The 16946-nt window shown below is 38.6% G+C and overlaps 1 protein-coding gene across 1 annotated transcript in view; it reads left to right on the forward strand.

The window, feature by feature from the left end:
* celsr2 (cadherin, EGF LAG seven-pass G-type receptor 2) overlaps positions 1 to 16946 on the forward strand; it is a 319864-nt gene that overhangs the window by 99698 nt on the left and 203220 nt on the right. The window contains exon 3 of the mRNA XM_060845021.1: positions 4805 to 5443. Coding sequence (XP_060701004.1) covers positions 4805 to 5443 — 639 coding nt within the window. The remainder of the gene's footprint in view (positions 1 to 4804; positions 5444 to 16946) is intronic.

A 16946-nucleotide genomic window follows, 5' to 3' on the forward strand; every position in this document is an offset into this window, starting at 1 on the left:
TATCCTTCCTGTAGCTGGGTGACCAGAACCGGACACAGTATTCCAGAAGAGAGCTCACCAATGTGCTGTGAAACCTCAACATAACTTCTCAACTCCTGTACTCAAAGTGACTGAGCAATATATAGGTAACTATGAAGTATATCTGTTCAAGGGTAATCTGTTAATCAGGTCAGGCAGCTTCCAAGGAGTAGGAGAATCGACGTTTCGGGAAGGCTCATACCCGAAACGTCGATTCTCCTACTCCTTGGATGCTGCCTGACCTGCTGTGCTTTTCCAGCAACGCATTTTCAGCTCTGATCTCCAGCATCTGCAGTCCTCACTTTCTCCGCTAATCTGTTACTCAACTTATTTTGCCTGTCTTAAATCTGCATCTTTACTGAAACAAATTCTTGTTTGCCTCAAACCTGCAAGCTCCAATTGTCCTAACATTTGATCGAGGGAATTTCAGATTTATGCTATCCTTTGTTTGAAGCAGTGCTTCGAGATTTCACTCCTCAATGGCTTCTCTCTAATTTTCAGTTATGCTGACTATACCTTGATTCTCCCATCAGAGGAAATAATTTCTCTAATTTCAGTATTCAGGAACCTGCAAATGCACATAGAAAATAGAATCACAGCACTTGAAACAACTCAGACATAACTCTTTAATTGTTTAATCCAGATCCCTTAAGATAAATCCAACATTCCATTAATTTATGTGAGTCATTATTTTACCTATCTGTGAGCTGAAATTTCTTTGCCTCTCCAGATTACTTGGGTATTATCACTTTGTCTAATGACTCACCAAGTTGAAATAGTCCAGTTTATTCTGCTTAAATTGAAGAGGATGACCCTGCTGTTACCCAGACTGAACTCCATCTGCCACATCTTTAACCGGTCACGCTTCCTCACAGTTTGATTGCTGGCTATTCTTATCCTTTGTAATTGTGATGTGTTGTGCTGCACATTATAGTCTCAGAGATTAAACTTTAATTTTTGCTTTTTGTTCTTGAGAAATTGAACAAATGAAGTTGATAAGATTCACATTTTCAAACGATAGAAATTGCACTGTTTCAGTTTTTGAACAGCAGTTGTCTAACATCAGTGCCTGTTGATTCAGCATTCTTTAATGTAATACTATTTCAGAGGACAGTAAGATCTAAAGAAAAAGCATTGTTTAATTACTCTTTATATGTAGTGGATCAAAATCTTGTAATTTTTATAAGCAGTTCTGAAACCAGTTATTCATATTTGCCAACCAAAATAGCAACCCTGTCTCCCCCTAAGATTGGCATGAAAGACTCTGGCATTATGAAGAGCTAAGGAGTTCTCCATTTATCCTTCAACAAGTTTTATTCACTCCATTTACCTTGTTGCTGTTGTTGGAAGGTGTTTGGATTTGAAATGTTGTTGTCCTTTAGTGTCAGTTTGTTTTGTTTTGTTGTGGTTGTATTCCTGGAGAACCTGATAAAAAATTATTTTTCAAGATCATTTGTAATACTTAGGTGGTTGTTAAACTATTTACTCTTTTTAACTGAAGTCTTCATTTTTTGTAACAGACTTAGATTTTACGTGAGTCTACTGGACTCTCAGTTTTTAAGTACTGTATTCTGTTCTCTCCAGATAATACCCTTTCAGGGAATGCTAATGATTCATTCATTCTGCTGTCTGAGAGAATTTGATCGGCATGGATGAGTTGGGCTGATAAGTGTGTTTCTGTGCTGTATGACTCTATGACTTTATTTGCAAAATAAACTAAGAATCCCAGCAGTGACGATCCTTTACTCGGACTGATTCCTGCTCCTGACATATCTTTGATGAATTGGACAACAACTTGATGACAATCTTTGTTAACTCTTCAATGGTAAAACAGTTGTAATAAGAGAGTTTAGTTCCAGGGAATTGCTGGTGATATTGAAATGGGAATTCAGCAGTGTTATTACAGAAACTGATTCATTTAATTCTTCTCTTAAAAGCTTTTTTAGTTAAGATTTTCAAAATCTCTTGAAGTGACTTTTAACCTCCATGCAAATAAAAGATGAAATATGTCCTCATTTTTCATGTGCGCAGATGCAATCTGATGCTACTTAATTGCCAAGTCTGGCAAGACTTGTAAAACAGACTTTTGCCATGAAAATCTGAAAAGAATAAGTATTTGAATGCATAGCAGAAATTCACAAGGAACAATCTTAGGATAAGGAACTTTAGTAATCCCCTGTGTATGGAATTGAATATCTCAAATGTGCCAGGTTAACATTGGAAATGCATTTTTCATGATAGCATTTGTTACCCAGAATTATAATGTTTATTTTATGGTCGTATATTTTCAAGTGTTTGATTTGGAAGATTGTTCAACAGAAAAATCTAGTTATAAACTACTGTGCTGCAGTGTTAGTTTGAAAATGATTATTTCCTGATGTTGTTGGGTCAGAAGTCACATTTGTGGTCTTGGTTAGCCATAATACCTACACTTTGGTGAATTCTCACAGATCTCATCAGGATAAATTTTTAACATAGGCAATCTCATGACAGTAAAATGCTGCTTAAAATAGGATAGTGTCCAGGTTTTGCAGTCAGCAGCAAAGTGATGGTGTTCACCAGAAACTGGAAGGCACAGTGGCTCAGTGGCTAGCATTGCTGCCTCACAGCGTCAGGGACCCAGGTTCGATTCAACCCGGTGTCTGCATGGGTTTCTTCTGGATGCTCTGGTATCCTCCCACATCCAAAGATATGAAGGTTAGGTGGATTGGCCATGTTAAGTTGCCCATAATGTCCAGGGATGTGCAGACCATGTAGGTTCCAGGCATAGAGCAGGAGGGTGGGTCTGAGAGGCATGCTGTTTGGAGGGTTGGTGTGAATTTTATTGGCTTAATGGCCTGTTTCATAATGTAAGGAGTTTATGACCTCAAAGAAGGCTGTCCATAAAGATCTAGCGATCAAGTATAAATTTTCTGATGTCAGTTTGAATTTGGCATCAAATTAAGGGTCCTGCAGGTGTCCAGCAACAGTGATGTAATCCAAAAGATTAAGTAGCCTAACACACTAAACTATTCTTATGGTTGGCAAACCAGGCAATATAGGAGGGCTCTGATTTATGAATGTCTCCCTTATGAACATTTGTACTTGAGATCCCATCCAGGGGTATAATTTTAAATATCCAACATATGAACATTTCCTGTCTTTATGAACAGCTGCTTTATAATGTCCTGCATGGTGTTCAGACTTGCTTGCAAATTGACTTGTGAACATACTCAGGAAGGGAACCCAGGACTGTCTGTAAAATCATTTACTCCCTCCACTTATGTTTTTAAATTTTAGAGATGGATGACATAAATGATTAGGACATACACATGGGATTAAGGTGGAAGGTTAAATTGATAAACTTTGAAAGATTTTTACTTTAACATTCTAAGAACATGTTGCTGTAACTTTGTCATGCCAATTAATTTGTGAATTATGTGTCCTTTTACACTGGCTAATTCATAGGTAAATTGCATGCTGTGTCTATATCTATGGTAGGTTATTGCTAAAAGATTCACTGAAATTCCTTTATCTTTGCTTTTCATGACATAAAATCAAATGGTGAGATCTGTTCACTGTATGTTGATACTTTTTAAAAATGTTAAAAAGTAACAGAAGAATAGATTTCAGATCAAATATGAATCTTAATTGGCATTGGTCTGTACAAAATAAAGTACATAGGTGAACACAGAATTAATGTTATTTCATAGAATGACTGCAGTTACTTAATAAATAGTCATGAATGGCCAGGATTCAGGAAAACAGGCCTGGAATTAATTGACTACAAAATACCTTGAGGCAAATGAAATTATTATTCAATCCACACAAGGGGAAGTGTTTAGAGGGATATGGACCAAGTGCTGGCAAATGGGACTAGATTAGGCTAGGATTTCTGGTTGGCATGGATGAGTTGGACCAAGGGGTCTGTTTCCAACTTTACGACTCTATGACACACTACTTACTTCTTCTGTTCTCTCTTTAGGTGTGTTTGAATAATTTTGTTTTAATTAAATTTGCGCTACTGTTTAAAAAGGGGCTCAGGGGAGTTTGATATTAAGAGGTTTGGTATTTTTGAATTTGTTCATGGGCATCGCTGGCTAGGGTCAGCATTTATTGCCCATCTCTAAGTGCCCGAGAGAAAGTGCTGCTTTCCTAAACTGGTGCTGTCCATGTTTGCTACACAAAGCCACAGAGCTATTCGGAAGAAAATTGCAGGATTTTGTACCAATCTCAGTAAAGTATAATAATAACGATTATACCTCCACATCAGGATGGCAAAGGACTTGGAGAAGAATTTGGAAGTGGTGAGGTTATGTTACACCTGCTTCCCTCGTTCCTCAAAGTTTGGAAGGTTTGGTTGAACGAACCTGGGTACTTTGCTGTAATGTATCTTTTAAATGGCATACTTTGTTGACCACTGTGTGTGAGAGATGGAGGGAGTGAATGCTGAAAACTTTGACTCACATTCCAATTAAGTTGGCTACTTTGTCCTGCATAATATCAGACTTCTTGAGTGTTGTTGGCGTTGTACTCATCCAGACAAGTAGAAAGTACCCCATCATTACTCTTGACTTGTGCTATGCAGTTTGTGGACAGGCTTTGGAGAGTCGGGAGTTGAGTTACTTGCAACATAATTCCTAGCCTCTTGCAGCCTTTGAGGCCAAAGCATTCAAATAGTCCAGTTTGGTTCATGATTCATACAATAATGTTATTTACCTTGATTTATAACTCTACATTGTAGAGAAAATTTTAGATTGTGTGGTGGATGCCCTAAATAATATGGCTTTTTATCCTTTTCTTCCAGATGGCATTCACAGCATTACAGCCCAATGTACACTGCAGGTCACGATTGTCACTGATGAAATGTTAAGCAACAGCATCACCTTACGTCTGGAGAACATGTCCCAAGAGAAGTTTCTCTCTCCACTCCTATCTTTATTTGTTGAGGGAGTAGCCACTGTATTGTCTGCTCTGAAAGAAAACGTTGTGATATTCAACATACAGAATGATACAGATGTCAGGGCAACTATTCTTAATGTCAGTCTGTCTGTCTTGTTACCCGATGGAGCTCATAATCAATTTTTCTCATCGGAGGACCTGCAGGAACAGATTTATCTCAACCGTACCCTGCTGACAGCTATTTCCAAACAAAGAGTGCTCCCATTTGATGACAATATTTGCCTCCGTGAGCCTTGTGAGAATTACATGAAGTGCGTGTCTGTGTTAAAGTTCGATAGTTCCGCCCCGTTCATCACTTCAGATACAATCTTGTTTCGTCCCATCCATCCAATAAATGGCTTGAGGTGTAGGTGTCCTTCAGGATTTACTGGAGACTACTGTGAAACAGAAATTGATCTCTGTTACTCAAACCCATGTGGAAACAATGGGATTTGTCGGAGCAGAGAAGGAGGATATACCTGTGAGTGCTACGAAGACTACACAGGTGAGTTCGAAAAAAATCTGGTGCTGTTTCATTCCTCAGTTTCATTACAGGAGCATATGAGAAGAAAATCCTGTTTGAAATCAGTTTGCTTCGTCTTTCACAACTGCTTTTTTAAAACAACTAATGTACAGAATGTGTTCATCTGTGGTAGTGTGAGCATTTATTGTTAAACCTTAATTGTTTTTCTGATGAAGGGCTTTTGCCCGAAAAGTTGATTTTTCCTGCTCCTCTGATGCTCCCTGACCTGCTGCACTTTTCCAGCACCACTCTAATCTTGACTCTAATTTCCAGCATTTGCAGTACCCACTTTCGCTTAATTGTTTTTGATAAGGTGATGATGTTGTAGCCCGCATAATGAAAGCCCTTCCACGTTGAGGTTAGGTATGGAGTTCTGGGATTTTGATCCAGTGTAGATGAAATAGTGATGATATGTCTCTATATCAGAATGGTATTTAACTTGGAGGGAAACGTACAGATGTTGGAACTCACAAGCACCTGCCTCTCCTGTCCTTTTGGTTGGTTTGGCAGGTGGTGTTGAAGAACTCTTAATACATTTTTTGTAGCTTGTCTTGTAGCTGTATTCTTCCTGTAGTGGATGTTGTGTTGCCATATTGCAATAATCCAACAAATTCACTTACATAATCAGTTGTCTTTAGCTACATGCTTCATTCTTCTTCAAAACAATGTTGAGTTACCTGATAGTTCAGAACTAATAGGGCTCCCTGATGTTTTCTCCGTGGCAATGCCTTGGCCAATCAGAGTTGACTTGTTAGTCAGTCAACACCTTTTACTTCCATAGTATAAATTGCCGTGATCATTAGAATTCTGGCATTCTTACATTTGTCCTGTTAAGTGCATGGTGAAAGTTTCGGTGACATATCTCTTTATTCAGTAATATACAATTTTAAGTATAATATTTTAAAAAAGAATCTTCTTCAAAATTTATCTTATAGTCATCCCATGCCTATTTTCCTGACATCCATCAATACTAGGACAACATGTTAGTGCAACACTTCCAGAAGAAATATAGTAAAGTGATATGTCACAGACATGAAACATTTGGAGGAATGTTGTGCCCTCCTTCATGGTGTACTTGGGGATGGGAGTAAGAACATAAGGGGAAGAGTAGGCTATTTGGTCTGAAAAGCCTGCCTTCAAGTCAACAGCATCAGCCTCTGTCCTTGTAAACTGTAATGAATAAAGGCCTAACCAGTTTAACCATTCTTGATGAGTAAATAAGATGTGGGTGGGGAGTCCCATTGCTTTCTTGCCTCCGCATTCAATAAGCTTCTTGTCCTACTGCCAATTGAGAGTCCTTAGTTTGACAATAAGGCTGCTGGAGGTCCGGCAGTTCTAGTTAAATGGGACTTTTGCCACTGCAGCCCTCCGTACTGAGGAAGGCCCAAAGTTGCACTGTCAAATGCTTGATTAACGTTTGATGCGGCGGCACTTCTGGAAAATTGTTCTCTACCTGACAGCTGAGACTGCTGTTCCCTCCATAAAACTGCATCCATTAACGTTGTTACTCTCTGAGATGGTCACATTAGGTGCTGCCTGACCTGTTGGTTATCATCTGCATTTTCAATTTTTATTCTGGATTTCCAGAATCTGCAGTATTTTGTGTTTGAAACTGAGTAAGATTTTCACCAGTTTAAAATCAATTATTTACTTAAGGTTTTTTTTAAAAAAACATTGGCTCATTAGCCATTAGTTGTGATTAGCATTATTAGAAATGCTGTTTACATACAATGCTTAATTAGCAAGTATAATTCTACATTTTTCTTTTTAATCCTCATTTTAAAAGCAAATATCAGAAATATGATAATAGAAAGCGAGTTTAACTTCCTTTTTCCCTCACGCTATGTTAACATATGATGTACTTAGGTCAACAACTGACTTTTAAATTACTAAAGCTGTAAAGGAATAAAAGGCAATGGCAGTGATCAGTTGAGTGGTGTTCATGTAGAATATTAACTCACTGTCTAACTCACTGTCAGAGCAGGCTCAGGGGGTAGGGAGAATGTAATTTTACAAAACGTCGTGTTTTCTATTCCTTAAAGTTTTATTATTATGGGCTTTTTTATATATAGATATATATATATAAAATAATTCTTATTTTAAATTTGTAAGCTTTTTTCCAATTAACTTACCAAGCATCTTATTCCACTGCAAAAAAAATCAGCCAAACAGGCCTATGTTTTTCTCTTTTTCCCATTAATATTCCACCATTTTCCCAGGGTAGAACTAGGGGACATGGGTTTAAAACAAAAGTGGGTAAGTTTAAAGGAGATGTGAGAGCCAGGTTTTTTACACAGAAGGTGGTAAGTGCCTGGAATGTGTTGCAAGAGGAGGTGGTGGAGATGGATACCAGGTAGTGAATAGAGGCAAATGCAGTCTGCAGAGACAAAAGGTTTTTAATTTAGAAAGGCATCATGTGTCCAGCATAGTCTTGATGGGCTGAAGGGCCTGTTCCTGTGCTATACTGTTCTTTGTTCTTTGTCTTTTGCTCTCATTCTTATACTATCCCAAAGACTCCTTATTGGATTGTACTCCACAGACTTCGGTTGTCATCCACTACCTCACCTGAGTGGTCATTCTTTAGTGGAAAATTAGACAAGAATTTTTTGATAAGTCATGGAAACTCCACTTCTTATGCAATAATGAGAGGGTTTCCCTAGCTGAAAGGCTTGCTTCATCTTCAGCCCCTATTTTTGCTGGAAAATCTCAGCAGATCTGGTAGCATCTGTGGAGAGAAATCAGAGTTATCATTTCAGGTGCGTTGACGCTTCCTCAGAACAGCCAGACCTGCTGAGCTTTTCCAGCAATTTCTGTTTTTGTTTAACATTTTGTGTCCAGTGACCCTTCTTCAGAACTGATCGTAGTTAGGAAAAAGTTTATGCAGAAGTTAGGGTGGCGAGAGGAGGTAAGGAGTAAATGATAGATGGAAATAGAGCCCAAAGAGAGTTGGCCAGACAAAGGAGTGGATAATGTTCAACCTAGGAGAATGAATAGCTGCTCATGGGAACTATTAGTGGCTAACAATGGGGTATGTGTAATAGCAGACCATGTGTGAACAAGGCCTGGTGTGTGAGGGATGGAGGAGAGTGTGGGGAAGATGCTCAAGCCCTAAAATTGTTGAACTCCATATTGAGTCCTGAAGGATGTAGAGTTCCAAGTGGAAAATGAGGTGCTGTTCTTCCAGCTTGCACTACATTTTTGCTGGAGCACTGCAGCAAGTCTGAGACAGATGTTGGACATGGAACACAGTGCTGTGTTGAAGTGGCAGGCAAAGGGAAGCTCAGGATTTTTTTTGCAGACAGATGTAGGTGTTTTGTGAAGGGGTCATTTAGTGTGATTTATGTTTCCCCAGTGTAGAGGAGGCCACATTGTGAGCAGTGAGTGCAATAGACGAGATTGAATGAAGATTGGGTAAGGCACTGAATCATCTGGAAGGTGTGTTTGGGCCCTTGGATACTGAGGAGTGAGGAAGGAAATGAGCAGGTCTCACACCTTCTGGGGTTACAGGTGAAGGTGGAGCTGTCAAGTTTTGAAGTTATTAAAATCCCCCATCTTTAACTTTTGAAATGAAATATAAAGAGCCTGCTGTTAAGAAGAAAACTCAGTAATACAATTGTAATATTTATTTTTTGACAGAAGCCAGCAAGCTAACGTTATAGCATCATTATTATTCACTCTCACAACTTAATGGTATCACATTGGTGGTGGTGTAGAATTCTGGAATACTTCCTCTAGATTGAAAAGTTGCAAATGTAGCCACACATTACAAAGAAGGGAATGAGAAAACTAGGAACTATAGATCTATGAGCTTCATGTCAGTAATAATGATCTATACTAGAGGATGTGAAAACAGGATACTTCGATAATAATGGTAAGGTGGAGCAGAGGCAATATGAATTTATAGAACAGAAATCACAGTTGATAAACCTTGGGAGTGTTTGAAGAGATAAGAGAAAGCTGGTATAAATGCTATACTTAGATTTTCAGAAGGTTTTTGTGAGATCCCATACAAGAGGTTAGTATCCTGTTATTAAATTGAGAACACAAAGGTTTGGGGGAGTCTGCTGAGAATAGGTTACAGACAGAAAACAGAGTAGGACAAAATGGGTAATTTTCCAGTTGCTCAGTTATGACTATTGATTGCTGCAAAGATGAGTGTTTGGGGACCTCCATTATGTGTAGTCCATATTAGATTTTGGTTATGGGGATTAAATGTAATGTGTCCAATTTTGCAGTTGTGACAAACCTCAATGGAAATGTGAGCTATGAAGAAAATGCACAGTCTTCAGTGGGATATAGAGATGCCAAGTGAGCGGGCACAAAATTGGCACAGGGGTACAACGTGGACAAATATGGTTATTCACCTTGGCACAAAAAGCAGAAATGCAGGGTGACTATTATGTACCCTCACTGCCAGGAAACTCACCTAATTGCCCATAAATCAGCTCCTCAGGGCTGACAGGTGAGCAATGGCAGGTATCTCGATCTCTCACACGTCTGGATATTGATGACCCAGGTTGCTAGAAGCTGCTGATTATCAGAGGTCTCAACAGGCAGACTGGGGAATGGGTGGTGCTGGTGGCATCCAGCAATGAGACATGATCAATCCTTTGCTCTAATCTATGCTTCTGGTTACCTCCAGATATGAGCAATTGGAGCCACCCCCACCCACACATGCACTGGAACATAGGATGCCCTTTGACACGAAGGTCACATGTTGACGTAGTGAGTGGGTGGTGGATAACAGTAGGAGGATGCCTAATTCTTTTTTTTTCACACATGTGACTTAGCCCGAGCACTAATTATGTGCCTTTTTTTTAAATAGATATTTTTATTAGAAATTTAACATTTTTACAAGTTTACAAAAATAAACAAAACTCTCAAGTACAAACGTTGATATACAATTAAATCTTACATAAACAATAACCAAAATTTAACAAAAGAAAAATACCGAGAAAGAAAAAAAACAAAACTCAACTAACTACTAATCTAACCTACAACTAACCAGAGTGTATAATTAAGTCTCTTACATTATTCAAATAAGAGAAAGAAAAAAAAAACAACGGATAACACAGAAATTAGGTAGTGAGATACATGCTCGGGATGTGTTAACATCAAATGTAATAAAACCCGTATTCGTGTGGGATTCCTCTCCCAAGGTGTCCTGGACCAGCCAGGTTCGTAATCTCAATTAAATAAAAGCCCTTGTTAGGATAGCCGAAATATCTGTATTTATATATTTCAAGAAGGGCTGCCATATTTTATGAAATAAAATTATGTGCCTATTAAACAGCTTGCCCGAGCACTTCCCAAACCTTAAAGCTGCCTCCAACTTGTTTACTGGGCCAGCTGGTTCGACTGCAGAATCCACTTGACCACTGGGATGAAAATGGGGACATTTGGAACTGCTTTCCCCACGGTAGGTGTGTCAAACTGGAAGACTTACCAACTCTGCACACCTGTCTCATGAGCAAAGATCTGGGTGAAAGTGAGTATGGATGGGCTATTTCAATGTGAATGATGTTCCGGCCAAAACCAATTTTGCAACTAAACTAACATGGCTTCTAGCAGAGGCCTAGGATCAGAAATAAAATCCTGCGGAATTTATTATTATTTCTTCCCCCGCCTCTGAGGTCTACAGCAGAATTCCTGTTACCACCTCAGCTCAGTCAAGCTAACTCAGTTTACAGCTTTGGAATTTTCTAGCCTGTAAATGTTCAGCATTTGAGCGTAAGACCTTTTGGATTCTCAAATGGATTAGCTTCAGTGCAAGTGGACCAATAACGTTCTGTAAACTCAACTTATGTATTGCATAGAAGAGGGTGATGAATGAGAAAGTTGACATTTGGGTAAATGTTCAAATTTTTCTGCTTAATATTGTGGCATGGTGGCTCAGTGGTTAGCACTACTGCCTTACAGCACCAGGGACCCGTTTTTGATTCCAGCCTCAGGTGACTGTGTGGAGTTTGCACATTCTCTCCGTGTCTGCGTGTGTTTCCTCCGGATGCTCTGGTTTCCTCCCACGGTCCAAAGATGTGTAGGTTAGATAAATTGGCCATGCTAAATTGTCGATGGTGTTCAGGTATGTGTAGGTTAGATGCATTAGTCAGGGGGTAATGTAGAGTAATTAAGTAGGGGAATAGGTCTGGGTGGGTTACTGTTCAGATGGTCGGTGTAGGCTTGATGGACCAAATGGCCTGTTTCCACACTGTAGAGATTCTATGATTCTATAGAATATTGATGGTATATTAGACTATTAAAGGATTGTTTCCTCATTTAGCTAGTGTTGGTGGGATAATTGTAAGCTTCTTATGAAGTGGCTGATCTCAATCCGATTTCATTTGATCTTTGATCCATTGCAAAACTGCAATAATAAGATTGCAAATAGAGGCAACAGGGTTTATAGAGAGAGAGAGAGAATTAACATGAGAGTAAGTGGATTTTTCACAGAAGGCTTGTATTCTTTAACCATTTCTCTTCCCTTTATATTTCTAATGAGTCTGCCATAAATATTCTCTTGGCTTCAATATCATCAGTCAATCCTGTAAGAACATCTATGTCTCTGATAGATTATAGATACTATTTAATGGGCCTCTAACAGTAAGATACTTGTGAATTGGGTACCTCTGATCCTGTGTAGGGTCCAACATAATTTCTCTTATTATTAGGAATGTGCACTGAAGAGCACCTGGGTAAAGTGAGAACAATTCCAAACTTTCAACTGGTTTATTTTGCATTTAAAATGTGAATGAAACTTTTTCACAGCATGACTTCTTCTCATCACTCAGTGCAACATCCAAGTTATATAGATTGTGATAACTTTGTTCTTTGAGATAGGGCCACTTTGCACTGCTAGGCAGAATTGCACTTATGAAAGTAAGTCACGCTGTTACTTTGATGATTCTGGAATGTGCAAAAGATCCCTCAGTATTTCAAAACTGACACCAAAAAAAATTTAATGCATTTCTCAATCAAGGGCCAAATATAGTTCTTCAGCAAGTTCTTCTTAGTTCTTCTTTCAATGGCTCCAGGGATATTGCTAATAGACCAGAAATGTCTAATGGAACTTTGAGAATCTATCCTTTGTAACCTGATCATGGCTTTGTGAGAAACATTGTGTATTTTAAACATAACACTTCCAGGTTAAGTTGATAAAATCTTGAAAAGTATCAGAGTATTGGGGTACTTTATGATTTTTATTTTAAAAATCTCAGTCCTTAATTTCCTGCTGTAGTTTTACCTTGGACAAAGATCCATTTGCCAAACAGACATAGCAGATATAATGTATTGGGGAGTTGTTAGTTCAGCTAATTGTGAAGAGAAATGCAACATTTTTGTTGATCGCCATTTCTCATTCGGTACGTTAGATTATGTGGAAAAGCAGTATAGCAATAATGACACTTACCATGGACACTTTCCAAGAATATGTTGTCATTTTATTTGATATCAGGCTTTCATTTTAATTTTCAACTTCAATTTGCAATCATGGCTTCAAACAACTCCTTGTCATGTTTAAGTTATGTGAACTCTGAAAGCTGCAAGAAGAAGCTTGTTTTAATTCCCTCAAACTATGTCTGCAAGAAAATTGAGAAACTTGATATTTAAGTATATTATTTTGCTTAACACATGTCCATACATATAACTCAACATTCTGCTGTATGGGATAATGAACATAAAATTGCATGCATAATACTTCAGATGCTAGAAGCTTGAAATAAAAACTGAATATGTTGGAAATCCGTGCATATAATGCAGTATCTGTAGAGGGAGAAAATTAAGGGTAACATCAAAACAAAGGGTCTTAGACCAAAAGTATTAACACAACCTTTCTCCCATCACACTTACTATGGCCTTCTGAGTATTCACAAGAAGGTTTTAAAAATGTGCTAACATTTTTAGCCTGCGTGTCACCCATGTAATTTTAAGGCATAAACTTAGATATTTCCAATCTGTGTAATTGTCATGAGAGGCTGTCCGTTTAAAATTTAACATAGGCTATTGCCAATGTTAAAACAATGAAATAAGCATTTGAGTCTACAGTATACATTTATTTCTATCTAAATTTTTAGAATTTTTGAACGGATACTACTTTGTTCATATTCCTTTGCCTCGTTCTTCCCACCGAAATCGATCTCTTCACATTGTCTGTGTTAAATTTCATCTATCATATCTTTGCCCATTTCATGAGTTCTGCATGTCCTCCCGAAGTCTGTTACTATCCCCCTCATTGTTTACTACATTTCTGGGTTTTAGGTAATCCATCACCTTTGAAATTGGGTCCTGTATAACTGAGCCCAGGACAGCAATTTGTATCAAAAAGAGCAATGACTCCAACACTGCCCTTCATTGGACACCATTGAACACTTCCTACCAATGTGAAGTAATGATTCAAATAAACCTGTCAGACTATAACCTGTTGTTGTGTGATTTTTAACTTTGTGCCAATGTGAAAACACCCTTTAATTTTGTTTTCTGTCTCTCAGCCAATGTTCTTAAGACTATACACATGAAATACATAGCATCAACCACAGTATCCTCATCAAACCTCTCTATTACTTCATCAAAGAACTCTGAGAATTTGGTCAAACACAAATTGTTTGTAATAAACTGATGCTCACTTCTGTTTATTAACTCACATTTTCCAAGTTGAGCAATGGACGCTGGACTTCAAGGTGTTTGACATGATAGACTGGTTAGCAACGTCATATCGCTTGGAATCCAGGGAGAGCTAGCCAATTGGATACAAAACTGGCTTGAAGATAGAAGTCAGAGGGTGGTGGTGGAGGGTTGGTTTTTAGACTGGGAGGCCTGTGACCACTGGTGTGGCTCAAGGATTGGTGCTAGATTCACTGCTTTTTGTCACCCAAATCATATAAATGATTTGGATGTGAACATGGGAGGTATGCTTAATAAGTTTCAAGTGGCAACAGATGGTGTCGTGGACAGTGAAGAAGGTTATCTCATGGTACAATGGGACCTTGGATCAAATGAATGGATGGGCCGAGGAGTGGCAGATGGAATTTAATTTAGATAATTGTGAGGTGTTGCATTTTGATAAGGCAAATCAGGGCAGGTCTTAATTGTAAGGTCCTTGGGAGTATTGCTGAACAAAGAGACGAATGTGGAGTCGCAGACAGACAGAGGAGTGAAGAAGGCATTTGTACAGTTGCCTTTATTGGTCAGTGCATTGAACATAGGAGTTGGGATGTCATGTTGTGGCTATACTGGATTTTGGTCAAGTCACTTTTGGAATACTGCAATCAATTCTGATCTTCCTGCTGTAGGGAATATGTTGTTAAACTTGAGAGGGTTCAGAAAAGATTTGCTCCGATGTTGCCGGGATTGGAGAGTTTGAACTATAGGGAGAGGCTGAATAGGTTGGGGCTATCTTCCCTGGAGAATCGGAGGTTGAAGGATAGAAGTATATAAAATTATGAGGGGCATGAATAGGGTGAATAGGTAAGGTCTTTTTCAAAGGGTAGGGGAGTCCAAAACTAGAAGGCATAGGTTTAAGTTGAGAGGGAAAAGATTTTAAAGGGACCTAAGAGCAACTTCTTCATGAAGAGGGTGGGGCGTGTATAGAATAAACTGCCAGAGGAAATAGTAAAGGTTAGTACAATTACAACATTTAAAAAGCATCTGGATGGATACTTGAATAAGAAAGGGTTAGCAGGAATTAAAAACCAAAAGAACTGTGGATGCTGGAAATCAGAAACAAAAACACAAATTGCTGGAAAAGCTCAGCAGATCTGGCAGCATCTCTGGTCAGACATCAGAGTTAATGTTTCGGGTTGAGTGAGTACAGGGGTTTGAGGGATATGGGCCAAATGCTGGCAAGTGGGACTACATTTAATTTGGATATCGAGTCAGCGTGGATGAGTTGGACCGATGAGTCTATTTCCATGCTGTACAGCTCTATGATGTATGTTTAGCTGCCAGTGCTCTCCACTTTAAACATTCTTGCCATTCTCAAATTTCTCACTGCTATTATGCTTCTCTGAAATATCCTCTTACCGTTCCTCCTAATTTGACACCTTTGTGCTTTGCTTCCTACACATTACATTGAAGCAAGCACTCACTGCATGTACTCTAATTCATCCTTTGCCAGGTATTCAAATTATCAATTTCTGTAAAATTCTTCTATTTTTCTTAAGCCATTCCATCTCTTAATTTCATTCCATTGAACTTGACATTTTGTAAGTGCTGCTTTTTGTATTCATTGTCTTTTGCTATTTTCCTTACACTTGGCAGTACTGGTTAAAACAGACCATAACCTTTTCATGTCAGTTTCTCAATTATAAAGAAGCCAACTATGTTTGGCTATCAACACTGCTCCAGTTCTTGTGCAATGCTGCACTCTACTCCACCTCACTTATTTATGAAGATTAAGAGACTCAGCACAGCATCCAGGAAGTCAGGAACTGTAGCAATCCAGCCCTGTGCGTAATAATTGCCTCACATGACACTAGTCCCTGCCTTGCTTCCAGAACAGGACTGGAGGACATACATTATTAAACACCTGTGGATAATTTGTCTCTGAATTCCAGTGTTTAAAATTGAGAAATGAGTGAAAGTGTGTAATGTTACTTGGTGAATCAACAATGACTGTCAAAAGAGAGCACATTTTTTGAAGTGAGGGAGTAAAACAAATAAGTCTTAGGGTAGGACATGGTAAGATTGTAAACTGTGGAATTTTGTTATCTAGTAACTATTTTAACTTTTTATAACTTGAACTACATGCTGGTAATTGTGATCAAATTACACAAAGAACTGAAAGCATGATCAGGTTACAACTCCCAGTGTGCACTGCTGATCTTCCAACCAATTGAAGAAGAATATAGGGTGAATTTAATCTTGTTTCCATGGTAACAGTTGAAGACCCTGGTTAACACCAGTGTTTTTCTTGTTTCTTTAATAGATGATAAAACGGATTGTTTGTTTGAATTTTCAACTTTATGTCTAAGTAGTTGCATAGTAAGCATTAGACACTTTTTGGTTGAGGTTCATGGTCGTTCCAATAGCAGAGTAATTATGTCTTTGAACCATTCATGCCCAAAAATGCTGCTTTTGTGCCCATTGTTTTAGTGAATTTTGTGACGGAATTATGTACTGCAATAGCAAAACACTGCGTTAATTCTTTGATGGCCAGCCGGTCTGTTTTGTAGGTTAGATGGGAGTTGCACATTGGGACCCTGCAGAATCATCAACCAAGCAGACCCCACATTGAAGATTCCACTGGGCAGATCCCCAATGCCTGAAACCCTTGAAAGCAACCACTTAAATATGAACATTTTAAGGGTTCTGATGCAATTAAGTGGCTACTTACCCTAACACCTTAACCCACCTGCAGAGCTGGATTGGATCATTTTTGCCACTCAGCACCAGTATGCATGTATTTCTGTAATAGCAATCCAGAGTGAGACACCTTATTTGATATTTCACCTTTGTGATTCGGGCTCAGTAACACCATTTGTTGTGTGCCTGT

This window comes from Hemiscyllium ocellatum, chromosome 26 (assembly GCF_020745735.1).
Source record: "Hemiscyllium ocellatum isolate sHemOce1 chromosome 26, sHemOce1.pat.X.cur, whole genome shotgun sequence".
Taxonomy (NCBI): domain Eukaryota; kingdom Metazoa; phylum Chordata; class Chondrichthyes; order Orectolobiformes; family Hemiscylliidae; genus Hemiscyllium; species Hemiscyllium ocellatum.